General features: G+C 41.9%; 1 protein-coding gene across 2 annotated transcripts in view; it reads left to right on the forward strand.

The window, feature by feature from the left end:
* The window catches only part of AMPH (amphiphysin), a 276,162-nt gene that overhangs the window by 105,605 nt on the left and 153,734 nt on the right, over positions 1–16,823 (forward strand). For both annotated transcript variants that reach the window (XM_046021643.1, XM_046021642.1), the window contains exon 2: positions 10,983–11,063. In XM_046021643.1, coding sequence (XP_045877599.1) covers positions 10,983–11,063 — 81 coding nt within the window. The remainder of the gene's footprint in view (positions 1–10,982; positions 11,064–16,823) is intronic.

The following is a 16,823-nucleotide window of genomic DNA, read 5'->3' on the forward strand; positions in this document are numbered from 1 at the left end:
CTGTAGTATTTTGGTGGCACTCCAATCTGTGATTATGAAGAACATGTTTTGAGACATTCTCTAAGTACCCAACAGCCTCTCTCTTTTTCTTCTTTCACAGTGTATTTATAAGTAAGGAAAAGGCAAGTTACCAAAAGTCATCATTTAATTAAAAAGGAAGTGAGTTTGCTTACCAGGATGAGTAGCCTTTTTGATGTCATTCAGTGACCCCAGGTAGGACTGCAATGAGAATTCCAGTACGAGGATTCTGGTCATACTATTCTTTCTAATAACAACAACAAAATGCTACACTTTTAAATAACTTCTGGTCTTGAAAATAAACCTAAAAATAGCAAGCTGCTCTTGGTATTAGCCCAGATTCCTCCCTCTGTCCCTAGGCACAGATTTTCCTGATTCAGGAGATACATTAGCAGATCTGATGGTGGCATTTGGTCTCCTGGTTGGAATGAGAGTCATAGGGAAGGATTCCATTTCTCGCCGCTCTCAAACTCCTCAGTCGCTTCAGTACTCTGGGGGAGTTGCTAATAAGGACGGTTTCTAGGAACTCAGACATCGACTCGAGGCTACTCTTGGTTGCCTTGGCAATGTTACTGACATATGTGTGTTTCTTAGAGTTGGAGAATTGCCCAAGAAGCATTTACTGAGCTGAAGAAAGAGAATTTCCAGCAAACTATGTTCTCAGTGAGAAATTGCCCAAGAAGCATTTACTGAGCTGAAGAAAGAGAATTTCCAGCAAACTATGTTCTCAGTGAAAATGGTTTCATAGTCTTCACAGTGTCCCATTAGCCGTGAAAGTTTCCTCTGTATTGTAGAAGGCTGAAGATGTGACTTTGGCAGTATACTTCTCTCAGACTCTCATTTGTTGGATGAGCAAGTTAGATTGTATGAAATCTGTTCTCCTGTCAGCCTCCTCCCATTACAATTTAAGATGAAGATATTAAATGAAAGAGAAGAAAAAGAATGAACCCTTACTAAAAAGCATCTTTTGGAGTCAGGCATCAAATTAGGCTCTTTACTCATGTTCTCATTTACTCTTCAGAGATCTGGCCTGCTCCCTGTTCTAACGATGGGGAAACAGAAGCTTAATGACATTAAGAGTTTTGCAGAGGTCACTCAGATTTCATAGGTGATCGGGTGAGGTCCTGTTTGATTTGACTTGTGTCCTTATTTTCTTTCCACTGTGCCCATCTTGGAATTGAGAGTAGTGGCTCTTCATCTGATGGAAGCCATGAACCCCTTTGAATAAAAGACACATTCAAACTGTATCAGATATATAATTTCAGGTTATCCATGGACACCATGGAATCTATCTGTGGACCTAGATAGAGGGCCCCTTGCCTAAAAAGAGGCCAGGGTCATCTTTGCTCTCCTCAAGGGAGACCCACAGTCCGTCTACATGTTATTCACTCTTCAAGTCTTATTTGGAGAGACTATGTTGCTGTAATTGTTCCTTTATGTGTATCTTCATCAGACAAAGGGAAGGTTATCTCTAGGGAGCAGCTGTAGAATCCTCGTATCTCAAGATAGATATGTGCCTCAGGAGTCATCCATAGGCCTCTACTCTCAGGTCCTTCAGGATTGTCCAGTATCACGTGTTAGGAGGTCAGTGATTCTAACAGGTAACATTCTTAAGCCCTTATTGCTAGAAGTGGAAGTAAAAGTTTTACATGTATCTTACCATTTAATTTGCGAACCATCTGAGTAAGGTGTGAGTAGTATCCTTAATTTACAGAGGTGAAGGTGACCACAGAAAGATGAAGAGCCTTGCCCAGGGCAGACTCCAAGGGAAGGGGCTGGGGGGTAAACCTGCCCCATTCCTGCCCACCCTATTAGCTCTCTTTTCTTCTGCAACTTCTCCCAAACCAGAGAATTCACATGCTAATGGAGTTTATATCTGAGCAAATCAATCAAGAATTACTTCCCTCTCACCAGCTGAATTCCTTCCTCTTTTAATTTGATTATTTTCTCTTCGGAGCAGGCTGGTACAGGTAAGGAGAACCTCCCTACAAATAATCGAGGGGTTTTATATTCATATGTAATTCCTCACCTGTTTTTGTAGTAAAGATCAGAGATGCCCATATGATGAAGAGAGAAGAAACTGTTCCCCAAATTGTGCTCCAGTGAATAGTAACCTTCTAAGAGGTTAACAAGTATATGTGGGAAACACAGGGTTGAATAATGTTAAATGCAGGGTTTTTTTAAATTGTATTACTTCTTGGAGACTTTAATATGCTTATACTGGAAAATTATGAAAGGTTTAGGATTGTGTTAGAGAGGTGCAGTTGGCTGTTGTCCAGTGTATTTAATATTCATTCAGCATTCCTTATTGCCTGTATATGTCATTTCTTTGAATTTTTCCTGGAACTGCTAACATCTTAGCAGTTCTCTCATTAAATACTGAGTTAAAAATTCATCTTTGACACGTGTTCATGTTGTGTTTTTATGAGCACTATGATTTTCCCTTTTTTAACCTTTAACTATATTGTTTTATATTCTATAGAGGGATATATAATACTTGGTATTTTTCTGATGGATTTAACCCTAATTTTTTTTAAAAATTTTTTAATGGAGATTTCTGAGATTATGTCCCATGGAATACTCTTTGGGAAATACCACTTTAGAAAGAGCAGGGTGAATCAAAAGGGTAGCTGAAAACCAAACCCCAGCCTATGTAGATTTATAATACATAAATTTAGAACATCCCTATGGGATACAAAGGGAACAGGAATTATTCTGAGAGTAGGCCTCATTCACATGGTATACAAAGCAGATAAGCAATTATTTCAAATTCCCACAAAGAGACAGGGCTCTCATTCCCATCCATTACCAACGATTTTAGTCCAGGGCCTCAACACACTGCCTTAGTGAGGGTTTTTCTTAGTTATACCTGAATTTGCCCATCTCAATCCTTGAATTTACCTCTTGAAATTTAGGAGAAAGATTGTTGATAACATAGAACAAAACTTCCAAAAATCTTTCCTATGATTTTTAATCAGTTACCAATCCACTAGGGCATGAAAACTTTGTTGACAACATGAGAAAGAAGTTGGCAGCTCTTGGGGGAAACTATGTTTTGTGATGCCAAGATTATGGGCTGCAAGGAACTCATGAAGGTGAGTGGTGTCAAGAGTGGGACCTTTAGTGCTGAAGTGTCGGAAGAGGTGTCAGAGAGGACCTGGGTTATCTGGATTATCTCTCTCGGAGTTTGTCACTTGTCCTAATGGAAGGATCTGGTCTTGACATCCGTGGAATCAAGTGAGGTGGTTTCATCTTGTTTTTCTGTACCACCTCTGCTTCAGTGAGTTACTCTGTGCCCTGATCTTACAAGGAGGTAATGTCTTCCCAGGCCTTTTGCTAGTCAGAAGCAAATTGGATGGTTTCTGCCTAAGTGAGGATAGAATGGGGGAAGGCATTTTGTTCAACCTGTGGACATCGCTCACAGTCTATGAGTACATGTAATAACCTCTTTTGGATTGAGATTTTGTCAGATGGCTTTTGTTTAGCAAAAGTATGGATCTAGCTGTTATTGTATGAGCATTTCTGACAATGTGATACAGTCAGTGGGAGTGGAGGAGAATGTCTTAGCTCTCCAGGGAAGAATATGGCCACCAGGCCATGTTTCTTTCCCCTGTTGCTGTCTTTAGAGCATTATCATCTAGTGGTGAGAAGTAGACTTGAATTAGCCTGTCTGCCTGGAATCCTGGCTCAGTTACATGCCAGCTTTGTCACTGGCCAGTTACTCCAAATTTCAGTGTTCTCCTTGGTAACGTGAAGATAAACATCGTAACTGAACTCATAAGATTGTTGGAAAGATTAAATTCATTTTTAGATATAATGCATATAGAACTTTGGTATATTTTAAATTTCTATAGATAATAGCTAATATACTAGGGAATTACAGAGCTATTACGGTGGGGCATTTTCACAAAAGGAGGAGAAACCAGCACATTTCCTTTCTTTCTTCTCTGTATTCCTTTTCATTGGTTTCATACCCATCGGCACCAAAAGCCAGCCCCCTCTTGACTTGGGCAGTTTATAGCCCTGACTGAAATCCTGAACTCCTGGGTAGAGCTTTGTGAACTCTTTGTTCTGCCTAAGCCAACATCTTCCGTGTTTGTAGTGTAGGTCTGTGTTTTCACGTTGCTGATTCATCTGCTGGTCCAGTGGGTAACTGAGGTCAGCAAGACTGTCTGAGGAGTGCGTATAAAGGGATCAGGAAGAGAACTGCTCCCTGGAGTACTGCCTGGGTGTAGAGCCCTCCCTGGCTCCCCTAACCACGTGCATTTTAGCAGCTCTTCTGTGGGTGGTTCACCACCGTTTCAGTAGACATGGGTCTACTGACCCATGGATAGAGGTCAATGGAGGAATATATTCCTCTGGATGAGGAGCAGGAGGATGAATTTAAATGACGTAATGTGGCTGGAGAGTTTTGTATTACCCCGTGCACCATTGGCATGTCCTTGATGGGGTTGCCGCTGAAGAGGAAAAATTTAGTCTCTCTCAGAGGGCCAAGGTGATTCGAGGGCTTTAGTACAATTCTGTGTTGCTGAATTTTGGTGTAAATGCTGCGTTCTCTTTTGGGTACTGGAAGTATCCGGTAGATAGAAATGTAGCTCAGAGACATGGAGGCTAACCCAGAGGGAGAGAACAGGCACCTTGAGAAGAGAAGGGCCTTGGGTGCCAGGGGCCAGAATCCATTCATCTTTCCTCCATCAGTAGTCCTCAAGCTATTTTTTTTCCACCAAGAATTATTTTTTTAATTTGGAGAACTAAGATGTCCCCAGCTTTCAATGTTGGGAAGTAGAGAGGGAACAGACTTCAGGAGCATGATACCTGACCAGGTCGATGCATGACTGAAGAGAGCTTGGCTGCTGCTTACTGTATCTGCATTCTGGGGGCCCTTCACTTACCTCTTTTTCCCTCCTCGGCTCCAGAACTTTCTTCCCTCCACTGCATTCTGATTCCCAGTTGGCTCTGTCACACCTAGCATAAACCTGCTCCTGTGTGAGATTTGTACTTTGTCTCTACCATATGTTATCCTCAAACTTGCTAAGTCTGACATTCACTCAACTGGACAAAAGGCTGGGAACATCCCCTCTCTCACCTGTTTTTGCTTACCTCCCCAACAATGTTTTCCAGAACTAGAGGAAGGCCCCTGCCAGCCTCTGGAAGGCTTAGAGGCCACGATGGCTAACGTATTACTGAAAACTGCCAGAGCAAAGGGTAGATGCCGTGATGATGCAGACATAAATCTGTAAAGGGCCAGATGGAGGGCAAAGTGCAGGATCTTGAGTGGTATGTGAACCACACCAAAGGATGATTCATCTTGTTCCTTTCAAGTTAGGGCACCTTAAAGCTACTTCTTTAAGTCTTAGAAACACAGTCAGAAGGAGGTCAAAGGTCTAGGACCCTGAAGTTTGGCACCCAGTGCAGTGCCTGCCCATAGACCCTAAAGCACAGGTGGTTACCCTGCATTCGCATGGACCTGATGGCTTCCTTCCAGTCCCAGGTGGTGGAACTTCCAGAGGCAGAACTTGCACATGGACATGTGAGTGTCTGGACAGATGAGTGAATGAATCATGTGCACATGGGCTGGGGTGGGGGGTGGAGTAGACCAACTCTTCATGTCTTACTCAGATAAGAGGAGACCCTGCTCATCCCATGCAGTTGACTGGTGGAGTGAATGGATAATGTATACATAATTTTATCTCTCTCCCCCTCCCTCTCCCCCTCCCCCTCCTCCTCCTCCTCCTTCTCCTCCTCCTCCTCCTCCCCTGTCCCCCCCGCCCCCCCCCCGCCTCTGCCTCCACCTCCAATACAGAGAGTGTGAAGAGAGGGGTGCCTCCTTGTTCAGAGAGGACTATGTTGTGCAGTTCTCTCCTTGACTTTTAGAGTCCAACGTAAGGAGCATGAATCCCTCAGACTTAGAAGTTTGTCCAGTCTGATCCCTCATCCAAAGCCTGAATCTTTCTCAGGAATCCCAGTGGCCCATCCTGCAGAGTTCTTTTAACCATTCCTGTAGAAGTACCTGTGGTCTTCATCCCTTCCTTGTACCAGCTCCTTCACATCCCATGTGCAATGGAAGATAGTGAAGTTCTTCTTTGCCTCAAAATGCCAGCTACCTTTTCTGAAAGCTGCCAACATAGCATTCCACTCCTAATTTAAAAATATGAAAAGAGGGCAATTCTTCTGTTCCTATTATAGCAGTCAGTCAGTACTTATTTGCTCTGGACTATGAGGATTTGAACCTTGATTGAAATAGTAGATTTACAGTATGGGGAAACTGCCCAAATCAAAGAGTTCTGAATTTTTAGGGACCTTACTTGACCACTTCATGAACAATTAACATTTCATGAATAAATAACAATTAATTGAAGAATTCTAGAAAATCTCTCTAAAAAAAGAATGTGAGATTCCCATGTTTGGAGGAGCCCATGCAAACTGTGCTGGGGAACTGACTGCTTTAGGAGACACTTGAAAGAAGATTTATTAGTGGAAATATTCTGAGCTACCATATTCCTGCTTTTCCTTCCTATTTAATTTTTCATTCGCCTGGTCCATGCTGTCTTTTGTGATCAGATCAGAATTTCTTCTTTTTTTTTTCTTTTTTTATTATGTTTAGTTAGTCACTGTTGTCACATTAGTTTTGATGTAGTGTTCAGTGATTCATTAGTTACGTATAACATCCAGTGCTCATCACAACATGTGCCCTCCTCAGTACCCATCACCCGATTACCCCCTCCTTTCTGAGACCTTCGGTTCATTTCCCACGGTCCAGATCAGAACTCCTGAACCTCAGGCCTGAGGTGGAAGCATGAAGCAGCCAGACTTAGGGGGATGTATCAGAATCTCACCTTCAGAAAGGCAGTTTGAAAAAGCTCATTCAACTTAGAATGGAATTTTACATTTGAAAACAGCAGCAATGAAAGTGACAACAAAATCCTGTTGTTTCAAAAGAGTAAAGTGTCAGTGCAAATGAAATTGACCTAAAGCAGAATGCATGAACACAGAATTGTCTGCCCTTTGCCTGTAGGTGGAAGATGTTACTGCATTGTCAGAACATAAATATCAGATACATGAATGTATAGTACTTGTCCTGTAACGTCAGTGGTGCCGGACCGTTTGGGCTTAATTGATATTTTTGAGGTGGCCAGTGCATAGGAAATGCGAGGGGTCACCTAGGCTGGAAACTCACTGTAAAATATGGTGACAGGAAACAGGGTAGAAGATATTCTTAATCCTCTCAGTTCCAGGTTTCAGTATTTTTGTTGCCTTAAGGTACTTTTACTATAGCAGATCAATTTGACCCCCAGTTTTGAGGCTGCTGGGGAAGAATGACAAAACTGCTGAAGTGAGTTTTCTAGCCGGGCCCTCAATTTCATCCAAAGTCCTGATGCATGTTTCTGGTTCTTAACTTTCCCAATCCCACATCGGAACCATTTCCCTCCCTGGCGTCTTAACCACAACCTAGGTCCCAACAGCTGGCCGCAGAAACCCGAGGTCATCCTCGCATCATCTCTGTCGCTACCCTGTCCATCTCGTAAGCCAGTAAGTACTTTTTAAGGGTCTGTCCCATCTGTCTCCTGGCTCAGACTCAGTCATGTTGCCTGTGTAAGTCTCTTAACTGGTCCCACCGTCTCTTAATTTGTCCTATCACTGTCATCCAGGTGCACAGGTCTCATCGGGTGTCCTCCTCCAGGGAAACACCTCATTGGCTCACTCTCCTCTATGGGAGAAAATTACAGTCTTTAGTTGTGCAGACTAATCCCCTCTGTAATCTGGCATCTTCCTCCAGCTCCCCTTTTTGCACCTCATGCCTCAGCACCACCACGCTCCTGGTCCATAGATTCAGCCCCCCTTGCGGCACCTTGCATGGAGGTTGGCATGCAGTCTCCAGTATGTCGGCTTCTGCTGGAGGTCGAAGTAAATAGACTTTCTTCTCTGCCTTCATGGTGATTTGCTTCTTTTGTAGGGTAAACTTGATACACTTGATAAAGTTGATACACTCAAACCTGATACACTTATTATGGCTTTGAGAATTAGAAGATATCTGAAATGAGAATTCAAATTTGAATTAGAAGATACTTATTTTGTTCACCTGTTTGATGAATAAATCTCTGGTACCTATAACTACTGCTTCAAACGCTCAGATAATGGCTAGGACAGTGAATTTATTACCTCTACCAACAAACTATTTAGTTTCCAGAAAACTTTGATAAGTTTGTGCAAAGTGTTTTATATATAGCTTTTACCTACTGATGCTAGTCCTCGATCTTGGTTTTTGATAGAACAAGTCTGATCCTTCTTTACCACCTTCTTTACCCTTTAGTCTTTGAAGACAGCTGCACTCTCTTCCTCTTCTTTTCTCCCTGGAAATATCTCTAGTTACATCAAAATTTCCTCTTACCTCAGGGAATCAATTCTCTCTGCTTTTTGGGGATTCCCTTTAGTTGGTTCCAGGCTGTCTGTGACTCTCTGTACTCACCACCTTGTCCGTGGCAGGGAAGCCTGCAGTCCTACTCTCCCACTTGCTCTCATGTGGCCTAAGGAGCTTCCCAGCAACATCACTTTGTTGACTCGTATTGAGTATCTGCAGAAGTCATCCCTTATTTCTCCCAAAGGGTGTAAGCCACATATTCCTAGCATCTGTTCTGTTGATATTGGTTGAAAGTTGATATCATAAATTCAGTACTTGTACAATTTACATTTTTGACCCAAATTTTATCTCCATTGAATAACATCTTGCAGGAGAAGGTCTTTTTGTGAATCCTGATTCTCATTGTGTGATATATCCAATATCCGCCCCCCCCCCAAGCTTTTTGTCAGTGTAAGTTTATGCTGTTGATGCAATTAAAATAGGAGCGAGTAGGCTTCATGAGAATCAGCAGAAGGAATAGAATCCCCCATCACAGTGACTGGCATGAGAAAGTCCACATCCTTTGCTGCCCCTGACTCGTGCCTTCCCATCTCTCCTCCGGCTGCTGCCATCAAGATGTGGGTGTGCTGTAGCTCACAGAGGTCTGGGTCCTTTCCTGCAGTCTTTAGAAGGGAGCGTGTAGGCTTGTAGGCTTACGGTGTCGTCCAATTATAATTCTTTCTCTCCTGACACCTAGAAGCAGTTTTTTGGGTCATTTTTTCTACTTTAATTATATGAACAATTTCTAGAAATATGAAATGCAAGGTGTCATGATTTAAAATTTAAATAACAGACTTTCAGCAAAGAGTCTGTGAAGAATCCCCTTCCCAGTGGTAGATATGCACCCTCGAAGATGGGTCTTTCTCAGAGTATTGTGGCTTCCAGGAATCTCAGATGAGAATGACAGTATGTGTAAATCCCACTTTTTTCGCACGAGGACAGGCTATCGGTGGGTGGGGACGGGGTACCAGGCCTCAAAAGGAATTTTCCAGAGGGTCTCCAGTAAGCTGCTTACTCTGTCTTATTTCCTCAGCTGCTATATGGATAGAATAAGAAGCAGCTATGAGTGTTGTGAGAATGAAAGACATAACATGTAAATCACTCTCTGAGGTTTCAGGTGCATAGTGGAGGCTCCGTAAACATCTTTCTCTTTCTCCCACTCCTGAGATTGCAGTGCCTTTGCACTGCGTGGAAAGTGGTGGGGTCAACGTTGCTTGCTCAGGAGAAATTGACAGCCTTTCTTGGCTTTTGGGAACTGCTGCCAACAGATACGGTGTTGCCACTACTCAAAGACTTTCCTGCTCTAGAGTAGCCAAATCAGGAGGGAAGGTCACATAGTTAATGCTAGGTACCTCCCCCACTACTCTTAGTGTTTATGTTTGTGGCAAGAGGACCTTTGAGAGACCTGGCTTCAAAATGAAAGTTTTTTAAAAGGTAGAATAAAGAAGCTATCGAATGACTTCTTAAAGTTATTTTGACTTTGGAACAAAAAATACAGGAGTGGATGGGGGGCGGAGATCATAGAACAAGGTCAAGAATCCCGATGTCATTGACTTTCCTTCTCCATCAAGTGTGGCCTATGCGATTTTGATTTGCCCTCTCTCTCTTACCACAATGGTAATAACAAAAATAATAGTAACAATATCTTCCATTTACAACACACTTCTAAGATGACCTGTTGTTACAGTTTTTCAAAAGTTAAGGACAACATTTTCATATAAATAATTTTCAACTCATTAAGGCAGTGTTTATGGAGTTTTTTAAAATTCTTGAACGACCTGGTGTTTTAGAACCTAGATGTTGGGACTATTGAATAGAGAACCCAGTTATGGCTCTCAGGATCCTTCTACTCTGACCCCAAATAACTTTCTGCTCTCTCTCGAAGAACTCCTTCTCCTAGAACCCCATCTGGTGCTTTAGGAAGGCAGAACACCTCCTGCCCAGTACCCACAATATATAATGATTTTTCCAGTGATCTCCGCTGAGACTGCTTCTTTGGCTGGAATGTAGTCGGCCGCATTCCTGTCTGCTAGGGTTTCCAGCACAGTTTGAATAAGCTCCACACAGCATTCCCTAATGCCCTGGATTGCTAATATCCAGTCTCTATTCAGGGCCTCTTTGAGCTTTTAGGGAGTTGAAAGGCATATTGGAGGGTGGTGGGGGAGAGTTTGTCATGGGCCTGTCTCCATTAATTCTAATACCATCCCTATAAAGTAGGTAATTCTTCAGGGGCATAACCTTGGTTTACTGTTTAACAAACAACTGTACCTGTTATGCATTGAACATTGTACCAGATGCTTTGGACAAGAAGACAAGACAGAGCTTTGCTTCTGCCTACTGGAGGAAGCAGATATGTAAGTTGATGAATGCAATGTAGCATTACATTGCTTAGTCTGTGAATTGCTGAACTTGGTTAAAATCCAAGTCTGATCAACCCCAAGCCATCAAGCCTAGCTGAATCCAGGACAGAAAAACTGGCTATGCTGAGTGCTGCAAAACAGCAGCCTTGCTCTGCCTGTTACTTGAAGACACTGAATCAAACTATTTTGTTTTATTTGCCATCTAGGTCCTTCAGAAGCTTGGGAAAGCTGATGAGACAAAAGATGAGCAGTTTGAAGAATATGTCCAGAACTTCAAACGGCAAGAGGTAAGTACAGTTATCTAGTTTCTGGAAGGGGAAATGGGTTGACTGTGTTTGTGTTTTAGTATTTAACTAAAATGTGTTAAGGTAGAAGGAAGAAACTTACTTTGGAGTTGGCATGAACCTGAGGGTGACTCTTGTTAATTCTGTAGGCTTTCTTATGACGGGGTGAAGGAAGAGGCAGTGGGTGCCATGGGAAGATAATTTGTGTTTTAGACTCCCAGGAGATTAAGACTTGGCTTGACTGGAGCTCTTTAGTACAGATTATTGATCTAAAGGAAAGATGCTGTTTTGGGTGATTTATAGTCTTAGTATAGTGCAGTATTAGGGAAACAGGAATTAGATACTTCTGGCACAATTATTTTAATTGCTTCATGCTTCAAGATCATGCATTCTTAACAGCGGTTATAGCTCCCCTAAGGGGGTGAAAATTGGTTCTTTGTAGATAAAAGAAATTGTACTCTTTTTATGTGTATACATCACATAAGTAGAAATATAGTATATCCATGGTTCCATGGTATTAAAATTTCATGGGGGTGTGTGATGAGGAAGAAAATGTCTACAAAGCTCCTTGAGGGGAGTGATAATGAAGAAGAAGGCTGAGACAAATGGTTTGTGATGTTTGGTCATTTGATGGGCTGCTGTGTGTTCAACAGACACATGTATAAGGAAGCAAACTCTTTTCTAAATTATCTGTTTATATCTCTAAGGTTTGGATAAATGGCCAGAGTGTGAATGAGGTCAAAGTGGGGGGAGGTGTAAGTGGGGCTCTCTATGGTTAGAAGCCTCTAATCTGGAGGTCGTAATAGAGGTTGGGTGGGAAGAAGGCTGGGACAGCAGACTCTGGCCAATAGGTTTTGGACATGGGGATGATGTGAGGGCACGGATTTATTTTTCCTGGTGTCATTGGAGCTACCAGTGACACAGGATATTGTGGCTTTGGGGATGACAGTCAGTAATGTCAGACCCTCATGGGTTTCATTTTGTCCCCTTCGTTCCTGTTTGCAGATCTCAAATCCTGAAGATTTCTTTCTTCCTTATTGGGCCAGAGCCCCTACTGTTTGTCTCACTGCAGACATTCTATTTCTTTCCTTCACTGACACGGGGTCATAAAAATCCAACAGGTATGGAGCCAAGTAACCCAGGCTCCGCCCCAACACATTCCTGAATACCTCCCCCTTCATCCCAAGAATAGGAGTGGACATGCGCAGCTAGGTACTTGGTTTACACTGTGAGTGGTAGCCATCATGTTCTGCCGGAAAATGAGGAAGGAGAGAAGGGAGTTGGAGAAGAGAACAGTGACACTGAAATAGATCTTGTCTAGGAAACAGTACTGTGGAGAGATTTGGCTTAATGAGGTAGAAGAGAGAATTCTAGAGACATGTCAGCTCCAGGCCTGTAGACTATATCCTGTCCCCAGTCTCCTCCAGGACAGATTCTCCATGTCTCCTTACGCTCTCATTCTGTGAGTTTTTGTACTTTCTCTCATACCTTGGGATAACTTTCGTATATATCACTGTCTGCAGTCAAATGTTCTACCACTGAGCTATACCCCCTATATCACCGTCTGGATTGCAGCAACTTCACACAGGGAAACTTGTCAGTCTCTGCCCGATTACTTTGCAGGGTGATTCCAAATATCTGCTTTAAGGGATTCGAGTTAGATAGAAAGGATTCATGTCTGTAGTTTTACCTGCTTCTCGAGGATTTACATTCTTCTCTTCCTGTCTGCTGTGTCTCTGTGGAGCTAATTAGGTCTTGCTCTTGGTTTTTTTTTTTTTTTTCCTGTATCACTCTTACAGTGTTTTGATGTTTTTAGCACCCCAGAAGGCTAACCTTGGGAAGCATCAAGTTCAGAAAAGACTTCATGACTAGGAAGCACTTTGCATTTTCCAATTTCAGTGAGTTCTCATTGGCCTTTTTTTTTTTTTAAACTTGTTGACTGAACCCGGTGAGAATTGTTTTTAGTCTCAGCACTAAAAAAAGTATGATTGGTTAAATCATCAGCTTCCACCAGTTAAATGACCTGTGCCACCAGCAGCAGCTGCCTGGGGGACCTTGTAATGTTGCTGTGCGTCCATTCCCATCACTAGACACATTTTCAAATGTTGTAGAGCAAATGGTGTACTATCATTCTTGAAGACCCAACACTGTGGTCCTTACCAAGAATATTAGCAGATTTCAAGAACTGGGTAAAACTTTAAAATCTGGGGAAGTTGGAACAAACAAGTCTACTTTATAAGAGTGAAACAAGCAGAATGGAAATGCAGGAATACTATTTCTCAAAGAGTATCTTGACCCCCCTCTTTGACTCCCTTTGAAACATTTTTGCACCAAAACATTTTGGATTTGCACATACTCATTCTGATGTTTATATGTTTGTTTCTTTTAATCAGAAAACCTAAATGTATAGTTCTTTTAGTGCAGAAAGGAGGGATGATGGTACCTTAACCCTGTTAAGGGTTAGAGGGAGAGAAGGAGAAAAGGAATGGACAGGAGGGAGGAAAGAGAGGGATTTATCTCTGTAAAAACGTACTAATGATTGAGAAGAGTGGCGGGAGGATGAATGTATTAATACTCTGCAGAAGGGAAAAGGTATCCTTTTAAGCCTCAATCTGTATTGGTAACCAATTCACATCTGTTGGATATGTTGAGAAAGGTGTTTCTACATTTGCTTGTGCAGAAACCTTAACCTAGAAAGGAGGATCTACTTAGATTGTAGTAACCTCTACAAGGCCTATTACTTTTAGTGTTCATGTAAAGGTGAATCGTTACTCTAAAGGCAGAAGGCATCATCTAAAAGCAACAGACTCTAAAGATATTATCTGACCCAGGAAATCTAGATTTCATCTCTTTTTCTGTGACAATGTATTTTTCAAATCCAAAAAAAACTCCTCTGATGAGGAGTGCCAAAGAGAGCAAGGATTATAGAAATCCCTCAGGAGAAAGAACACACTGACTTCAACATGTCCTCCCCCAAAGTGTTGTATTTTTACCCCCCTTTTTTAATTTTCCTGTCTTACCAAAGCCGCTAACAAGCAGCAGAATTGATGATGTGAACATCGCCTACTTTTACCTGGTAACCTGTTAATGAATCTGTTCATGAGCAAAGAGGTCCCAGAGGGGAAAGGAGGTCCCTGGCCTCTCTTCTTCCTCCTTGCTAATAAGTCTGCCCATGTAAGATGCCATGCTTATAGCAACTGTTTTAATTATAATGACTGAACAGCTCAGGGACTGTTTGGGCCCAGATGACCCGCTATTTGGTCACCTTTCAGTGAGTACAGCTGGGAGCACCCAACCTGACTTACAGTCCAAAAGCCAAACTTGGAATAAAGGGGAGAGGTCTCTCACCTCTCAGGGCTTTAAATACCATAGCGATGTTGTTCTGCTCCCTCTCCTCATGCGCACCAGCGAGGAACAGCGTCACTTTGCTGTAATACAAGGGAAGGAAATGCTTGAACTTGAACTCATCATCAAGGCCTTGAACTCCTCTCCAGTGGTGAGAATTTGGAGCCAGTTATTCCAATTATTAGGATTATTCAGTGACTGAAAGCTGGAGTCGTGTCTTTTTACAGCTCTCTCCTCAGCACAAGCGTCCTGTGTAGCTGTTTTCATCTTTATATATTCACAGGATCTAGTGCTTTGCACCTAAGCTTTAAAAATATTTCTCCAACCGACAAATATTCTAACCCTGTGGCAGAAATGATAATTTAAAAGAATTTTAATAGAGATTTTATTTATTTATTTGAGAGTGAGAATGAGTGAGAGAGAGAGAGCAGGAGCAGGGGTAGAGGATGGCGGGTCAGAGGAAGAGGGAGCAGTAGACACCACTCTGGTTGAGCTGGAAGCCCAATGTAGGGCTCCATCCCAGGACCCTGACATCATGACCTGAGCCCAAGGCAGACTCTTCACCAACTGAGCCATCCAGGCACCCCCAGGAATGATCATTTAGAGCACATTCTTAGATCACGTATTTATTTCTGGGATGGAAAAGATGTTGAATATGTGAATTTTTGTAAGTTAATTTCATGACATTTTTTAATACATATGCATGAAGTAATTAAAAATAAAACTTATAGAAGTTTTAAAAATGTAGATATAAATATACTCCCACAGTGTGTTAATGTGTGGATAAAATTTTTATTTATGGCAAATTTCATTTGCATTCTGAAAATCTTTGCAATTTTCTTGAGCATATACTTGAGCATATAGGCTCAGCAGGTCCTTAGAAATATTTCTTTTTCCCACAAATAACCGTGATCTGAATATGTTAGTGTATCCACCTTTTATTATATTAATAGAGACTTTCCTCTGAAGTAACCATGCCTGGATTAAATGTGATCCCATCCGTCTGTCTGGGGTAGTGATCCAATTCTAAATGACAGCGTCCTAACCCAGAGTATGAACCTCAGCCAGCCTCCGGAGCCTCCTGTCAGGTCATCAGACCAGATTCTGAGCAAGAACTTCAGGGGGCAAGTTTGGTGTCCACCAGAGCAGTGCTTTTCAAACTTGAGCTGCATCAGAATCACAGCACCGATGGCTGGCCCTCACCCTTGGACTGCCAGGTCTGGGGTGAGGCCTGGGCATGAGCAGTTCTGACAAGGTCCCAGAAGATGCCAGTGCAGCTAGTCCGGGGGCAACAAATTGAGGACTCATGCTTTATTTCTGTTTGTATATTTGTCTTTAAGCACTTCCTCTAACTCTTGAAACTTCTTACCCTCCATTGATAGCCATTTTAGTGTCTTTATGACAAAATTTGGAGAGAGATTAGGTGGCCAGACCTTGAAGTATCAGTGATCTGCATACCTTCGGTCTTTGGAGAAGATCTGTATCCTGGTATTAGCCTTAGTTATTTTGTATATTTTGTATATACTCTATCAAGTTGAGGTAATTGCTCTCTATTTCTAATTTGCTGACCATTTTCATTATGAATGTATGTTAGATTTTTGTCATATACTTTTTCTACATCAATTAGTATGATTGCATGGTTTTTTTTCTCCTTACCCTGTTTAAATGGTGGATTACACTGATTGATTAACTTCAGCAGGTGTGACTTTGGGGGTGGGGAGTTCCCTTCTCCCCCGTGTTGTTGATTCTGGAAGCTGTGTGGTCTGTGAAAATACACATGCTCTTGTACGAGAACATACGTGCTACTCAGACCTTCATGAGAATGAGTTTAATATGGCTCTTTCTAGGTAACCAGGCTTAACTAGGTGACGGTATAGACAGTATTAGACTCCAGATGTAGGATCCTGAGAAGAAATGAAGAATATTTACCTGAACTCCAGATATAGACCTTGAAAATCAAATTTTTCAAAGCAGCTAAAGGGAAATTTATAGCATTATACCTTTTTATATTGGAAACAAAGAGAGGAAACAAATCAATAGTCTAAGTTCCTACCTCAAGAAACTCGAAAAAAGATGAACAAAATAAGCCCAAAGCAAGCAGAAGGAAGGAAATATAAAAGGGCAGAAATCTATGAAACTGAAAATAGGAGTAGAGAAGATGAATAAAAAGTTGATTCTCTGAAAAATTAATAAATTTGATAAATCTTTAGCAAGACTGACTCCCCAAACAGACATAAATTACCAATATCAGGAGTGAAACAAAGGATATCACTATAAATCCTCTAGCTACTATGGATCCTGTAGCCAGGAAAAGGACAATCAGCAGATACTGTGAACAGCTCTGTTTGTTTGTTTATTTATAACAAGGACAGGAGTGAAGAGCCACCCAAGAAAGACAACGGCATATGTAAAACCCAA

The sequence above is a fragment of the Meles meles genome, chromosome 10 (assembly GCF_922984935.1).
Source record: "Meles meles chromosome 10, mMelMel3.1 paternal haplotype, whole genome shotgun sequence".
In the NCBI taxonomy this organism is placed as follows: Eukaryota; Metazoa; Chordata; class Mammalia; order Carnivora; family Mustelidae; genus Meles; species Meles meles.